This window comes from Botryllus schlosseri, chromosome 16 (assembly GCF_051294905.1).
Source record: "Botryllus schlosseri isolate E-star chromosome 16, Bs_hap1, whole genome shotgun sequence".
Taxonomy (NCBI): domain Eukaryota; kingdom Metazoa; phylum Chordata; class Ascidiacea; order Stolidobranchia; family Styelidae; genus Botryllus; species Botryllus schlosseri.
The window spans coordinates 19,094,048-19,110,499 of record NC_137251.1 but is presented as its reverse complement, the minus strand read 5'-3'; the positions used below and the strand labels follow the sequence as shown (position 1 = coordinate 19,110,499).

The window sequence follows — 16,452 nt, the reverse complement described above, 5'->3', positions numbered from 1 at the left end:
AACGGCCAGTTTAATGAATAAGCATTTTTTTATTATCTATTATTATTATTTTTATTAATAATGGACACGTCATCAAAGTGGTGGTCTTCTTTTTCAGTCCTTGTGCACCACATCCACAATATAAATTGGATATCTTTGATAGTATCTTTGACTTTCGTATTCTTCAAGTAATTTTGACTCGATTCACGTCACATCATTTAAAAATTAATCAAGTCAAGTCAATAGTCAAGTCACTCAAATTTTCGAATTGCCCCTAGTCGAGTGCTCTGAAATTTTTCGATTTCGAGTCACTTATATTTCATCAAAAATTTCCACTTTATGTCGTTTGATTTGTTGTGCGGATGTCTAGACCTCGACAAACTTGTCAGATTTTGTTCCACGCTAAACTACTGTGACGATATGAGTCCTGGGTCATTCATGTACGTCGTCGTCATGGGATCTACTGACAGTCAATTCAATTCGTCTCCGAGTCACGAGTCATTCCGAATTTCTTATACGTCGTCAAGTCATATCATTTTAGGATAGTGGCTCGAGTTCACTTATGTAGTCAAGTCATCCGGACACTCAATTCTACTTTTCCAGTACAGAAATTACACTCCTGACGACTTAAAATTTTATCACGTTGAATGATTGCTTGTACAGAGTAGGCCTACCGTAAATTCTTGACATTAAAAGATTTGCTGACAATTCACCACAAAATTAAAAACCTGTGGCATATCATCACGCAAACGACCATTCTGGGAAGTGACGCGTTGGACACCACATCGCATCACATATCATAATTTTCCTGTGTCATTTTCATTATTTGATTCATTTTTGATCGGCATGACGTCATTCGGTAGTTTTACAGGTATTGAATTGTATCAGTCACATACACTGAATTGGTTTGGTCCTATTTATCTACCGTACAACCTTGATCTGAAACGAAACGGTCTATTTAACTCTAGTTGAAGAACACAGCAATAATTTGCTTCAGCATTATTTCAAAAATTACTCGGGTAGTTTCTGTAGCAACAAGTTTGCGGGGATGGCAAGAAGGCTGCACCTTTACATTCACAAACGAGTGTCTCTATTTTATAGGCAAACAGGAACGGAGATTCCCTTCGTAAAAGGGACAGTTGCTGTGTAGGGGAGAGGAGGCCAAGATGAGACACGGGGCAAGATGAGACATGCAATTTTTTCATAGAAAAATTTGCTGATGGACAGATTCCTTCAACTATGTTGTTCCCATAATGCCATTCCATAGTCCTACCATATTCACCAGGCAAACAGATTTGAGGTTGGGCAGAAAAATGCCAAAAACTATATTTTCATAGCCTATGTCAGTTATGTGAATTCATGTTTGTAAGGGCATACCTATCATAGTACTTAATATTATAAAACAAGAATGCTGGAGCTGGTTGAGTGCAATATTAGCAGTGTAATCATGCGCTTACATCTGAAAAGTAACGGACAGAAATTTTTTCATTCCAATTTATATGTAAATTTAGGTGTGGGGGTAAGATGAGACAAAATCATGGGGGTAAGATGAGACATGGGTATCAGAGGGCTTTTCTATTGAAGGCCTCGGAAGATTAAAAATGTATTATTTATCTAGTAGTTTACCAGATGTGACATTACAAGACAAAATGATAACGAAACTCTTATCTCATGGTTAATTGGTTTTCGATGTCATTTATATTTGTATATGATGTACCAATTCTTTTTAAAAATGAATTATTTCATGATTATTATATTTTATTCACAATGTTGCTGGTTGATTCATCATTTGGGATGAATTGGTGGTGTAATGAGCATAAATTGCTTGGTGTCTCATCTTAAACACAGTCTGTCTCATCTTACCCTCACCTGGGGGTAAGTTGAGACATTTGAGCAATGATTTTTGAGGGCCAAGAAATTCATCAGTATGTTGTTCAATATAACTCAAGCCATCGTCATAGAAAGTAGAGATCACAGGCTTTCCATTGGTACCAAAATTAATCCTCAGAAGGCATTACTCTTTGAGTGGCCTTGAATTATCAGAAAAGTGTCTCATCTTGGCCTCCTCTCCCCCACAGTGTTACACCATTTCTAAAAATACTTTCCAGGTTACTTGAGCAAATACTTTCGAGTCATTCATGTTGTACTTGTACTCTACAGTGTTTTGACCTGTTCCGAATATCAGTAGGCTAATTGTACTTGAGTACCTTTGTTAAACCATGAATACACATTTCACTGGTAATAACAGTGGAACTAATTTTACAGTCGTTTCCAGAGATATGTTTTGACCGAATCATAGAATAGTCAGTTCTGCCAACGCAAAATGATAAGCACCATATCCTTGGACCTTGGGCATTGTTCATCAGGTTTTAGTCCGACAAGGATTCAGTACCCCAAAACAGGAGCACGGAATTGTGTCATATTACAAAGTGGATGTATGTTTGAGACAAAATAGACCTACAGCAGCTATTGTAAAGGGCACATTAATAGTAGGTTAGTTATTGTGCATTAGGTTTGGAAAAAATACACATAGGCCTATGTATATTAAATGACCTCCGATAGGTACTTGCCTGCACACGTGAAGTTCCGGAAATACTGATGTAGCTACTGATAATTGAACAGTCGAGGTATACATATTAAAATCATGTTGCAACTTGCCAGGTTCCATAAACTTTGGAATCTGTGAAACGAATTGCGACACAAGTCAATAATAAAAGAGATCTGATCCCGAAGTGCGGCACAGTCTTGAAAGAATTCGGGTCATTCTTACGGATAAAAAATACAAAAATATCAACCTCTGATCGAAGTTTCATCTCTAGTCTTCGGATTTTTTCATTGAAATCGTCGGATGGTGATTCTGTTAAAGGAAGGTGGTTCATTTTGAGAGGTATGCAACGAGACATGGTTTCGCAGAAATCCCGCGGAATTGAATAGCTGTTGTCCTTGTTACAATAAGTTATCAGTTATAACATAATATAGCCTATTACAGGGTTGTAATGACTCGAGTCACGATTTTCTGATGACTCGACTTGACTCGAGTCATTTTCTCAAAATGCGGAAATGACTCGACTCGAGTCATTATGTGTATTGACTCGACTTGGACTCGAGTCGTTGCGCATGACTCGAACCAAGTCATGTGACTCGAGATTCGGACGGCCAAGACCGACATTTCATTGTGATTTCGAAGAATTAATAGAGTAACCACACTATTGGGATTTTGTCTATTGGTATTGGTACTCGAAAATGTGACCAGAAACTAATAAAAGTGAGGAAAATTAGTATATTATAAATGCGAACCATTCAATATCACCAAACATAGTTATAACGGTGGGTTTAACTAGACTTCAACTGGAAACTGAGCAGTCAACACAATGACTTGGACTCGAGTCAATATCCTGCGACTCGGACTCGAACCTCTGCTCGATGACTTGGACTCGGACTTGACTCGGTGGCGAATTGAAAATGACTCGACTTGACTCGAGTCAAAACTATAAAAGTGAGATTGACTTGTGACTCGGAACCTTGTGACTTGGTTACAACATCACATAAACGCTCTGCGTTAAACCAGTTAACTCCGCACTTGGCGGCCCCAAACCTAATCTTAACTCATTCTTACACTGATACCTAAACCTAACATTAAAGTAATTCTAAACCAAAATCCGAATACATTATTACATACGTACCAAGTGCTGTATATCGCAATTCATGGTCAAATTCAGTGAAATATTCATTTTCGAATTTATTATTACAATATATATTGATGAATAGTTTTCATGTTAATAATAGCCTAATAATTACATTTCTAATGCCAAAGGTACGGGTAGTTCTACGATACATCGGAAAACATGGGTTTTTCAACATAATGAATTTTTATTCCAAATGATTCCTAGTCTGCATTACTGCATGAAAAACACGAAGCAACTCACTTTTGGACGGATGCTTGTGCGTGCCAGTACACCGATATTCATTGCGTTCAATTGATAGTTTGGAAGAACTGGTAATGTCGACGAATGGAAGATTTGCTGTCGGAAATAATTTTTCATGGCTTTCTTTAGCAGAACCGTTTCTATACCAATGTTTGCAACTGGAGCAATAAAGGTCAAGATCGATGTCACCGAATTCCCGGAACTCTGGCTTCACCAGCTTGGATTCATACGAAATAAAATGACAGTCCAAGTTTTTGGTGTCCCTCAAAACACATTTCACACGATTCGCTTGAACTTCTAGAAGTGTTGACTTGGTGCCTTGCGACGAATCACAGTTTGCGGGGAACAAGTTAAAAGGTGTACGGCGCGGTAAAGTTTCCAGGAGATAACTGTCGTACTTCCTCCGCTGACAGTTGAACCAGCTTGATCTCACACGCAGGCACAAATGACGCGATGACATCATCAATGTCGTCTCATTCTAGATTGATTTATTTTACACTAAAATACTATAATGAAGCTGGCACCGAAACAAAAGCGATTAGTTAATCGTGTAATCATTGAAGTTAATTTACACTTTCAGAAAAGTGTGTGCACATTGAGTAGCGTAACAGAATTGAAGTGAGCTAAGGTTCATCAGATAGCAATGGATTATTCCTAGTCTTTGGTTTGTTATTCGGAATCTGTGACATGGCAGCCTAGTACGGCTGTTCAGTTGTACAGTCCAGAAATGTAAATGCTATCAAAATTTCAGTCTGGGGATATCGGATTTTGAAATAACTTTCAATCGTCGCCTTGTACATGATTTCCACAGGATTATATTCCAAGAACCAACCCTAATCAATGTGCACACCATGCTCCATCTGGCGATGTAAACGAGCCAACTTCAAACTGAGTAGGCCTATACAATAGCAAGATCATTAATAAGCTGTTACAAAATCATTGAATACACAGGCTATGAATCAATTGATATGCAAGTACACTAAATAATTTTCAAGTTATACGTGTCTCATGTTGAATTGTTTTTGAATTGTTGAAGGGTAACTACTCGTGATATGGGACACCTGTCAAATTCGGTGGCAAAATTGAAGTATATGAACGTATCACAGAATATTTGGATATTATAGATGAATTATACTCGATCAATAATAACCAATAATTTGAAAAAAGAAATTGAACTTATTTTTGAGCATATATGACACGTCTTTCCAAAAACTACAATTTGAAAGAAAATTGCGTCCTATACGCGAGTGATTACAATCCACAAAACCTACAAAAAATTTCAATAGGATATTGCAATTTCAAAATAGATCGCAAATCGAGTGTCTCGAGTCCAAAATGCAAGGATGCTTCAAATTTAAACTTGCTCATTTCGCAAAAATGACTAAATTTCGAATCACTAAGCCAGAAATCGTTGCAAAAATGTCATATTTCATAACTAACACATTGTGGAACACATTTTATTATATTGTTACAGCTTGGAAAAGGTCAAAGTGGGTATCAGCAAGAAAAAAGGCATGGCACTCTGGTAAATATCATTCGATTGGTGAAGATTCAATGCTTCAAATGCCGGGACTATAAAATGATTGCTACGGCGCCATACATTTAAAGGCTATAGAAACTTTGGTTCAGTACAATGCATAATATAAAGGTCACAAATTATATAATGGAATTTTAGACCAACTTGGCAAAATGTCCAATTGTCCATCGTGTAATAAAAATGAAACTTTCGATTCAACATCCAATTCTAATCTAATTTTTGAAACACAACAATAGCTAATAGAAAGGCACAACACAAAACACCGACCTAAACCCAACTTGAATAAGTTGTACACGCACAGACCATACACCCATGAAGATATACACAATGTAATGCACAGATCTAGTACCGGCATGTCATGTTACTTCTCTATTTGTATGTGCCAAAGCTACGAGTGTTGCACCACACTGTTCGATATCAGAATTTCAATTCATACTCAGTCGAGCTCATCCATATCAGTCCATTGGGGCGAATTAAATTCCAAGTTATTCATGTCAGAATTTATTTTGGTAGCAAATTCGCATTTTGTTTTCAAGCGGGCAGCTTCGTTGATGCTTTTATCCACAGACTTGACAGGAAATGCAAAACAAGGTTCGTCTTGTAGAAAGTCAGCAACGGGCGACATCACGTCTATGCCATAATCAGCAAGTGAGCAGCATTCTGAATCTCCGGACACAAATCTACTTCTGGATCCGTGGTGATTACTGGAGTCATCTGATGACAAATCACTTCTATCCGCATTGAATCCGATCCAATTCATGTGCACACCGCTATCCACAGACAGGCATGCTCGCAGAGAATAAGGCTCAGACTCAGATATAGAACGAAGACGTACCTCACTTTCTAGAGCAGATTTCAAATCATCCATCGCAAACCGATCGTAGGTTTCAAGCAGCAGCCCGGGCCATTTCGACAGTATTTCTGCGCAATTTTCATCACTCGCGCCAGAAACGCAATTCATCACTTTGACTACGTCAAAACGGTCGCACGGCAAGAATTCCAAACTCTTCGATTTGTTGGACAGCAAATTTTCAATCTGAGATCGCTTCTCTTTCAAGCATTGCTTCACCCGTAGAGCAATGTCACACTGGGCTTGGTATGTTTTATCATCACAAAATACAGCGGCGAGCAGCTGAAGGTATGCTATCCGATCGTCTAACTTCCAGAAATAGGGATGATCCAAGATTTTACCGATTGTAGACCGTTTCTCAGGTTCCTTACAAATCATACGCTGCAACATATGATGAGCGAAAGGGTCGGCAATCGCCTTCAAGTTGTAATGACCGCTTTTACAATTCTTCAAGCATTTCTCCAAGCCGCCGAGATGATCTCCAAACGGATGACCGCCTTCCGTTATAATCCAGTAGAAAATCATCCCTAACGAAGCTATATCTGACGCTAACGTAAATTCGGTCGGTTTCAAAAGTGCCTCACTCGGCAGCCAAGTGAGAGTAGAAGGCACGTTCGCATAATATTGCTTGTTAGCCGAATATCTTTCGTGTAATTGATAATCGGCGAGCTTAACCTCGCCGGCCAGCGTTAAAAAGATATTCTCAGGCTTCAAGGACATATGCGGCAGTGAATGCCTGTGCAGCACGGATACAGCAGATGCTATTTTGTAGCATAGATCTTCTCGATTCAAGGGAGGCCTGACATCAGCGGGAATGAAACCTCTCATGTTGAATTTGTAAGCAAGCGAGTGGTCGCATAATTCCCTGACGACATAATAATGCGTTTTGTCACTGGAAATATACAAGACTTTTGCCAACGACGGATGGTTCAACGACGAAATGACGTTGCATTGCTGCTCATCGCCAAGTAGACCAGCACGTTTTTTGTTAATTTTTTTCACAGCAACTTCTACTCCATTATTCATCATACCTAGAAAGGTTTGACTGTGGTCAGGTCCAACACCAAACTTCAAATGATGCTCATTGTCGCAGTAAGAAACGTAAGTGTCCAGCTGTGATTTTGAGTGGACTTGTTTCAAAACACTCGCATCTAATTCAGAAAGGTAGTCCAATCTCGCAGCCCAAGTGGAAGACAAAAAGGAACGTGTATGCGAAAGTATCGGTCTTTGATATGCATCGCCGTTAGCTTTTACGCGGTTTAAATCTCTCTTTTTTCCCTGATCTTGAGAATGAGGACTCTTGCTTTCTTCGCCATCTTTACAGTCTCCGCTGAAATGGACTTTTTTCACTTTACGACGTACCGAATTCTTCGTGGAGTTACGGCCAGTCCCATGTTGTGCAGCAGTCCATTCATCCTCGACGGTGTGTGTGTTGATGTGCTTGCCTTGTTTGATTGCTTCGGATTTTGACTTGTGCTGTTCGTGCAGAATTGATGTTCGGTTTTTTGATGGGAATTTATTACTCAGGATAGATGCTAACATGGGTGATTCTGAAGGACAATAAAGACCGTAATTGCATCTTGAAAACATAATTCAATGTTTCCAGCATATTGTATTAGCCTACATATTTTTATGCATCACGCATAATGTGTCAAGTGTAGAATGAAGTACATTGTATTGGTTGATCATTTATGTCAATGACTGGCAATATTGATGTATTTGTTATAGCTTACAAGCGTCCAGATGCAACATTTCTAGTCGTTTCCAATTTTTCTAGTTTGTGTCGAAGCACAGCGATGAATGTAGGCTGAAGTTGTTCAGATATACATTCTGATGTTTGGGAAGTGCGTCTTAAGCTAGATTTTACAGGCCCTATTGAATATCGGCTGAATACATCAGGGTTATTAGTGTAGATGCTAGTTAATGGTTATATTAGCATCTGTTCAAAAATCTCAAATCAGTCAGGCTCTAGTCTAGACAGCAAACACAGTGAAGGCCTATGACAAAATAACAGGGTTGATGGCGGCGATAGCACAGCATTGCTGTGTGGCAATTGTCCATAGTAACGCCTATTCATGAACTTCGAGAACGATATTTTTTGGTTAGTTAAACTGCCCTGGCCACTATGATAATACTCATGGAATCGACATGAAACATTTTGCTGACGGCTTGAATATGGTCATATAACACATCATTGGCAGTTATTTGCAATATCATTGCCAATGTCGCACAACCAAGCCACCATAACCGAGTCAGAAATAGGAAGTCCGGGTCAAGTGTAGAATACGGCCACTTCGAGAAAGTGATCCCCATGACCATCACCGATCAATGTTTCACATGAACATGTCAAAACTCATAGTGCTTCACATGAACACGTGGGATATTAGGGTTGCCGGAGGTGGGATATTAGGGTTGGGGGAGGCGGGATATTAGGGTTGTCGGAGGGGCTATTAGGGTTGGGGGAGCAGGGATGCTGGGAATATTAGGGTTGCCGGAGGTGGGATATTAGTGTTAGGGTGGGGATATTAGGGTTGGTGGAGGGAGTGATATTCGGGTTGCCGGAGGCAGGATATTAGGGTTAGGGGTATATTAGGGTAGCCGGAGGAGTTGGGGTTAGGCCATCCCAAGATTAAGGTTGGGGTGATGGATATAGATCTCCTAGCCCTAATATCCCCTCCCCCAACCCTAATATCCCCCCCCATGCCCTAATATCCCCCTCCCCCAACCCTTATATCCCGCCTCCCCCAACCCTAATATCCCGCCTCCTCCAACCCTAATATCCCACCTCCGGCAACCCTAATATTCCCAGCATCCCTGCTCCCCCAACCCTAATAGCCCCTCCGACAACCCTAACATCCGTCAAACCACAGGAAAGAAAAACAATTTATTTTGATGTGTTCATGGGAAGCATTTGTTGGTGTAATGTGAAACAATGATCTGTGATGGTCATGGGGATCACTGGCCGTATTCTACACTTGACCCGGAAGTCCTTTAGTCTGCAATTCCTATTGGCAGCAGGTAAAAGAACAGCCACAGCTCAGAGATGAACAACTAGAAAATTTTTGGCTTTTACGTATCGGATTAGAATTAGAATTACTCAATTCGCAAAACTTTGAAAATGAAATGAACTCCGAATTGAGGGAAGTTTTGTTGAGAGCAATTCAGAGTTCCTTCGCATAAATATGAGGCTAGCGAATGTCTGTAAACCAAACTTGGCTCGCTTCACACTATAAAGTTCTCCAGTATGCATTTCTGAAAGATAAATTTGGTTAGAATTAAAATTAGTGCATAGAAACATTCAAAATACGATCAGAAATGCATTACCGGCATTTTCGCTCGAATTAGACTAATTATACAACTTGAATTATCTAGTTGTCCAAACCTGCGCAAGTAAGGCAGCTGTTAAGCCCGTAATGGCCTATAATAGGCAAATCATGACTCATGTCAGGAACCAGGAAGGGCATCCGACGTTAACTTCAGCACCAAATATACATTCGTGTCTAGCTAACATACCGAGTGTACTTTCTTATACAGATACAGTGACTACACCAAATTTACCATCGGACGTCAGTCGTTTCGACTTTTAGTTATAGATATAACGTATAGCCACCGTCCCGTCGTCCAGGGTCCACCAAATACCTGTATACGTCAAGGACAACCGAACTCAACTAACGTGACAACATGCAGATAACGCAACCAGACTAATTTTATCCAGGCTATCATAATGACCGGAATGACCCGTTTTGAACAATTGGTTCAAACAACTCGTCTGATAATACGAACTTTCTTAAAACTGCCGAAGCAGCTAGTATCGTCGTAAGACGCCACCAAGACAATTTTTAGTAAGTTCCCTTTTGCAGCAATGAGAATGAAAACTGATGCAATCAGATTTGAGAACATTCTAATGGTCTCTACGCCAACCAGTACCGCACCTATCAGCATGGTAAAACAACGGTGTTCCTTAGAACAGTGTTCTTCAACCGGGGTTTTCGTACACCCTAGGGTGTACCAGAATTTGCAAAGGGTGTACCACTCGGATGGGGTGTATAGGGGTATACCAGATCCGAATTACAATGAGCAGATGCCTAGCTATCACAAAGGCAGGTGTATGCGTCAGTACAGGTTGACGCACCTAGGTTAACGAGCAATACGTTATCTCACGTGCAACAGGGTTGCCAGACATATTTCGAGAAAAAGGGCCAAACACCGCCGGAAAAGGGGCTAAAAAGGGCCAAATTGTTCAATAACGTGAATAACGTTGCAACATTACCCACAAACCTGGAATCACCTGGAATTCCAGTCATATATTGTTGTACAGGACCATATCAATTTACAGAGTAATTTACAACGCTGTAAATTGCTATGGTAGGACACCAAATCAACTACCTACAACTACACTGGATCCAACTAGAACAACTGCTATTATTTCAAGCCTTTTCCAGCTGAATATAAAATCGTAAAATAAAACTTTTTGTGCAAAAATATGAGAGTGATTAGATTTTATGAATTTTTAATTACAAATTGAGAGATTATAGTTTCCTTACATTTGAAGCTTATCCAACGTACATACTTTGATTAAGGTTTTTTCACCAATAAACTCTCCGGTTATGTTGAAGTTTTTTTCTTTGAATTTTCTATCAATCATCAAGTACTATAAGGGTACTAGTACTACTATAGCAATAGGCCTTTTGCAGGACTTCGATCACGTGACTAGATACGCATAGCAACCACAAATTGGTTAGCAAGCTACTTTCTCGCGCACCTGCTTCAGTGCTAAATATCGCATAGTGTACTGTTTATTTCTGGTTGTAAACGTTTCGGAAATTTGTTGTAGAAGTCATCAGAGATTCAACTATGCTAGATGTCAATCCTGTACAAAGCATTTAGAATGATATCGTCAGAATTACGCAGAAATCCATCGGTAACGTAGTCGTATTACGGCGTACTCAACTCTGATCATATGTACTTAAATTTATGCATTTGAAGTAAAGCGATTGGTTTATATTCTGGTAAGAGTATTTGTTAGTTCAAGCAGTACTATTTGTCTGTTGTGGAGCCTGATTTTGGATGGAAGATATGACTGAAGCAGCCGGGACCCTATCGCAAGGATCAGGATATACTGTGTGCTGGTTTGGGTGCTGGCGTGCTGCTATAAAACAAATGTCGCTGAACACATCGGAAGTATCTTTTGGGAGAACCTGCCATCAAGACTAAGCAAAGCAGTGCACTTTATTGTTGCCTTATACAATGCCGATTTTATTAGCACTACTTGGCAACTGCGATTGAAGTGGATTTGGCAAATCACACACGATTTTGATAAATAGTTGATGTCACATATGTATGTGCTATTTAGCGAACTAAGGGAAGTAACTATCAAATAACTCTTAGAGCAGCTCAAACGCAGTGACAAGATCGGTCATCCTATACCCAGAGGTGGTCAACGTGGTCATTGTTGGGAACCGAGTAGAAGTAATGCCTTAATTTATACTCCAGTACAAGTAGCACTAATTACTTCCAGGTCATGTCCAAAGTACTTCAATTGGAAGTAGAAATGAATTTCTGAAAAGTAGTCAAGAAATTCGTTACATGAAGTAGATTTGGTTGAGGGTCACTTAGTTTTAGAAATTGACGCCATGTGACAACTGTAAACATTGCATGTTGCATCTTCTTGATCAACGCAAAAGGGTGATGACACCACAAATAGGTGCAATTTTCAAAAATTAATTTAGTTACCGTGGTACTGGGGCTATTTTGCCCAGCTGTTATGACAACCTCACGCTTGAAGGGTGGATGCCATCATGCGCCAAAGCTACTTTCTAGTTGGCAAAATCCCAAACCTGACAAAAAAGTACTACCTAAAAAGTGTCAAGTAGAAGTGGAAGTAGCCTAAACTCATAATGACGCTAGTACTCAGGTAAAATAGTACTTTGTTGCTGAGTGACCCCCTCTGTGTATTGGTTCAACCAACTCAGAAACATCCTCTAAAGACGACTAACATTGTTTCTTTTGCATTGACTCCGTAATATTCTGAACTTATGATATTCTTTGATTCATTGAATTTACAAATAAACTTGCAAAGAAGTGCAATTTATTAATTTTTGTGCATTCGATACCCAGAGCATAAGAAATAGTTGAAGAAAAATGCATGTTAACCTTATCAAGTTCAATAACTGCTGAGACTCTTATATGCCTATGTATTTTCCTCTACCTCCATAGCCACTTGTCTAGACATATAGCATCCACGGAAGAGCGCTTGTCTTGCTGTACACAAATGAAATATCATTTTTAAAGCAGACATCAACACCGGGCAAGAAGTTCAGGACAGTTAGTCAGTGGTCAGATCATCTGCTGACATTTTCTGTTGGCATGAAATCACGCTGCCTTCTACCGCATGACCGAATTTTATGTGGTGATAATAATTGGCTCCAGGCTGAATTCTTGACGAGGGCATCATCAATTTCTTAGTTGCCTATGTTCGGCTCTCATGGGATAATCCATCAGATCATTAATTCGTATACATGTGGTATAGCCATGTCTTGAAACTCAAGATATTTGCACTGTGCCATAGAGTGAAGTAATCCAATCCAGGCAATCAATCAAGTAATCCAGGCCTCGGGACAGTTTGTTGCACCCTCAATTGGAGCTGATGATCATTTTTCTTCGGGTAGTGGCACTTGGCAGCATGACAGAATGATCAATAACTTGTAATATAGGTGTAGAGGTCTAAATATTTTGAATTGTTTAACTGAGAAGCCATACAATAGCATAGGATGTTTAATATATATATGGTATGTAGCACATTGCATGAATTCATAATCATAACACATCAACGTACTGGCACTGGCAGTCATTGTCTCTAGGCTTAAAAATAGCAGTATCCTATATATATTGCAATCGATATCAATCATCAAAATGCTGCAATGATTACCAACTACCACTACAATACAACTATAGTAGAGTATACTATCCACACCTAACTTAATGCTGCAATAAATATCACGCAGTCAATGTCCTGTAATGTCGAATTTTGTGTCATAAAATCATAGTTGACTACCAAATAACGGCTACAATGTCGATAATTTTGACGCAAGGAGTTTACATAGTTCATGAATCAAAGACATCCAACATATTTGAATCCTTGCGCATTTCCATGACACTTGCGTTTTATATAAAACGTTTACAGCCCGAAAACGATAATATACTGTATCCGAAATACGGCTACGTTAACGACGGATTTCTGCGTAATTCTGACGATATCATTCTATGTGCTTTGTACAGGATTGACATCTAGCATAGGTAAATCTCTGATGAATTCTACAACAAATTTCCGAAACGTTTACAACCAGAAATCAACAGTAAACTATGCGATATTTAGCACTGAAGCAGGTGCGCGAGAAAGTAGCTTGCTAACCAATTTGTGGTTGCTATGCGTATCTAGTCACGTGATCGAAGTCCTGCAAAAGGCCTATTTACAATGTAGCGTTTACGTTGTAAATTGCTATGGTACTACTATTCTTCAGACTTTTCTGCTACTTAGCTTATTCAAGCCATGTTCGATGCTTTTTAGTCCACCTGTTCACAAATCTGTATTTACAATTCCAAATCAGTCTACATTCTACAAAAACAAATCCAAATCTTGATATTCTACAGGATTTCCACTGAATCTTTGACATTGGCATAAATATTGTCAGCTCAATTTGGGAGATACATTTATTTGAATAGCTAGTTTGATGGTATGTCTCAACTGCTTCCAAAAAGGGCCAAATATTGAAAATAAAGGTCCAAGGGGCCAAATTGATTTTTTTGGGGCCAACTGTCTCTAAAAAGGGCCAAATTTGTGGAATTTGGCCAAAAGGGCTAATCTGGCAACTTTGAAGTGCAATACTGTACACCGCTAGATTGTGATGTCATAAGCAAATATTTCTCCTATTCATTTAGCCGTCGGCAATGGTTCCGTTTGGTGTTCCGTTTGGCAGTATAACTGGTGTGAGATAAGGAAAGATGAGAGCTAGACCAAAATCTTTGGATCTAGTCTTCTCGAAAAGCATCAGTTACAAAGATGTAGTCGAAATAATTCGGAACGAGCAGACACTGCAAAAATATGCGAGCGAAATAGTAAGTGTGTTCCAAATAGGCATACGAACCTTCAATATCACATACAAAGATGAGGAAACCAGGCAGAAAATATACAAGGAAACAGCCGGTGTGATAAAGACAAATAACAAAGAAGCGAAGATATTTCTACCCAAAAAGAACAATTTGTCTTACATCAACATCAGAGCTGTACCAACTGAAGTTGAGGATGAGGAAATGGAACAACTATTGAGAAATTTGAATTGTGGTAATATTGTACAAATAGAAAGGATTAAACACCGCGAAACAGGTTACTATAACGGGAAAAGGAGCGTCGTCATCGAAGACGTAAACCTGGATAACATCCCCGCCTTCCCAGACATTGAGGGGACCCACTGCAAGATTTTCTTGCCGTTGACAGCAGTGAAGAAATGCGCTAGGTACTTTCAGTCCGGGCATCTGATATCAGAATGCACGAACGAAGTAGTGTGTCTGTATTGCAAAGTCACAGGACACACGCAAAACGATTGCCCACAAAAGCAATCGGATTATCCAAAACTACAGAGAAAAGAAAATGAGAATAAAAACAAGACTAGATCAGAAGTAAACCACGGCGACAGCAAACAAAACGAAAAAAAAGAGAACGAAATAACGGAACCAAATAAAGCAAATACAATGCGAAAAGAACTAGCAATACGAGAAGAAAATACTGACGAGGTAATAGAATCCCAGTCAGAAATCCCAGAAACCAACGAATGGAAAGAGTTACTCCAGCAGCTCTCCTCGGACGGATCTGATTCAGAATCGGAACCAAACCCGAAATCGCCAGAAAATGGGGAGAACACACGCCAAGCCGAATCAGACCCAGAAACTCGGATACACACCTTTTCTGAACAAGAACGTAATGATATATTAGCGAAATGGAAAACTAACTCCCAGGAAAAAGCGGACTATTAAGAACATAACAAGAGCGTGGAATAAACAGAAAGGAGAATCTAACACAAATCGGGCGGTCAGAAAGATAATTCCTAACCAAATAAAATAAAATGGAGGTCACCATAGCATCAGCAGTTAACACAAATGGCTTAACAAGAGCATGGAAAACTTTCAGTGAATTGATGATAAGAAAAAAATTCGTTGTAGTTTGCGTGCAAGAGACTCACAAGATAAATAGACAGCGTCTAACGACTTGGTGCAATCTAAACAATTTCATCTTGTACGATAATAGTATTGACATTAAAGATAACCATAAAGATAACAGGTAAAAACATGATATTTTCACAAGGCACAGCAATTTTTCTAAATAAAAGCTGTCAGATCGTTTTACCATCCAACGCAATGTACATGTACCGTACAGATTGCAAAAAATAATCCTGAACAGCCAAGACGATTGCGTGGAGATCTGGAACCTGTACGGACCACCTAAAGTAGGAAAAACCCAAACAGAATTCTACAAACTCCTACGCAATAAAATAAAACAAGGTGAAAACAAAAAAATAGTATGCGGTGATTTTAATGTAATCCGAGACAGATTAGATGCTAAGTACACGTCATACTTCAAATTGACGGCCGCAGGAAAGATTTGGAATGAGATTTGCAGAACAAACGGACTGGTCGACATCTTCAGATCGAGGAATCCGTACAAACGTACCTATACACAATTACAAAACATAATCAACAGAGACGTATTGTACCAAAGATCAGCAACAAGATGTACATGACTTTAGATACCAGTTGAACGTGCTGTCGGACCACATCATACATGTGTGTTGTTAAAATGAATAAGCAAAAAATGAAAAGATGGGGAAAAGGTGTCTGGAAAAACAATGCTGAGATCTACGACTACCAAATTACCAAAAATGAAATTGAAGAAGCATATGACCAACACGTAAAAGAAAAAACACTTGGATGAGATAGCCACATGGCCAAGTGATCAAGTGGCTTTTTTGACGCATTTTCGTTTTTGAAGAGCTGGCATTCAGTCAAATCTTACGCTGTTCGGCTGAAACTTCTTGACTTTTATTTATTTTATGTAGGCCACCTTACCCATTATTTTCATCACTCATCTAGTACAAATAAAAAGGTTA

At 39.3% G+C, this 16,452-nt stretch overlaps 2 protein-coding genes across 2 annotated transcripts; both read right to left on the bottom strand.

The window, feature by feature from the left end:
• Positions 1–1,582: 1,582 nt before the first annotated feature.
• LOC145459083 (uncharacterized) lies at positions 1,583–4,368 on the bottom strand. Its single transcript, XM_080337679.1, has 3 exons — positions 3,906–4,368; positions 2,775–2,836; positions 1,583–2,659 (listed from the first exon to the last, which is right to left on the bottom strand). Exons 1-3 carry the CDS (start codon positions 4,366–4,368, stop codon positions 2,474–2,476), a joined length of 711 nt encoding a protein of 236 aa, XP_080193805.1. The 3' UTR covers positions 1,583–2,473.
• A 54-nt stretch (positions 4,369–4,422) lies between these two features.
• Positions 4,423–7,902, bottom strand: LOC145459077 (uncharacterized). The gene has a single exon (XM_080337670.1). It carries the CDS (start codon positions 7,880–7,882, stop codon positions 5,879–5,881), a length of 2,004 nt encoding a protein of 667 aa, XP_080193796.1. The 5' UTR covers positions 7,883–7,902; the 3' UTR covers positions 4,423–5,878.
• Positions 7,903–16,452: the final 8,550 nt, after the last annotated feature.

What these genes read in the sequence shown, in the direction of transcription:
- LOC145459077 (XM_080337670.1), bottom strand. Translation starts at nt 7,882, where the DNA reads ATGTTTTCAAGATGCAATTACGGTCTTTATTGTCCTTCAGAATCACCC.
- LOC145459083 (XM_080337679.1), bottom strand. Translation starts at nt 4,368, where the DNA reads ATGATGTCATCGCGTCATTTGTGCCTGCGTGTGAGATCAAGCTGGTTC. An exon ending in GCACAAGCATCCGTCCAAAA is followed by an intron (nt 2,837 to 3,905) that starts GTGAGTTGCTTC and finishes TTCCTTTAACAG; the next exon opens with AATCACCATCCGACGATTTC. An exon ending in AGATGAAACTTCGATCAGAG is followed by an intron (nt 2,660 to 2,774) that starts GTTGATATTTTT and finishes TTCGTTTCACAG; the next exon opens with ATTCCAAAGTTTATGGAACC.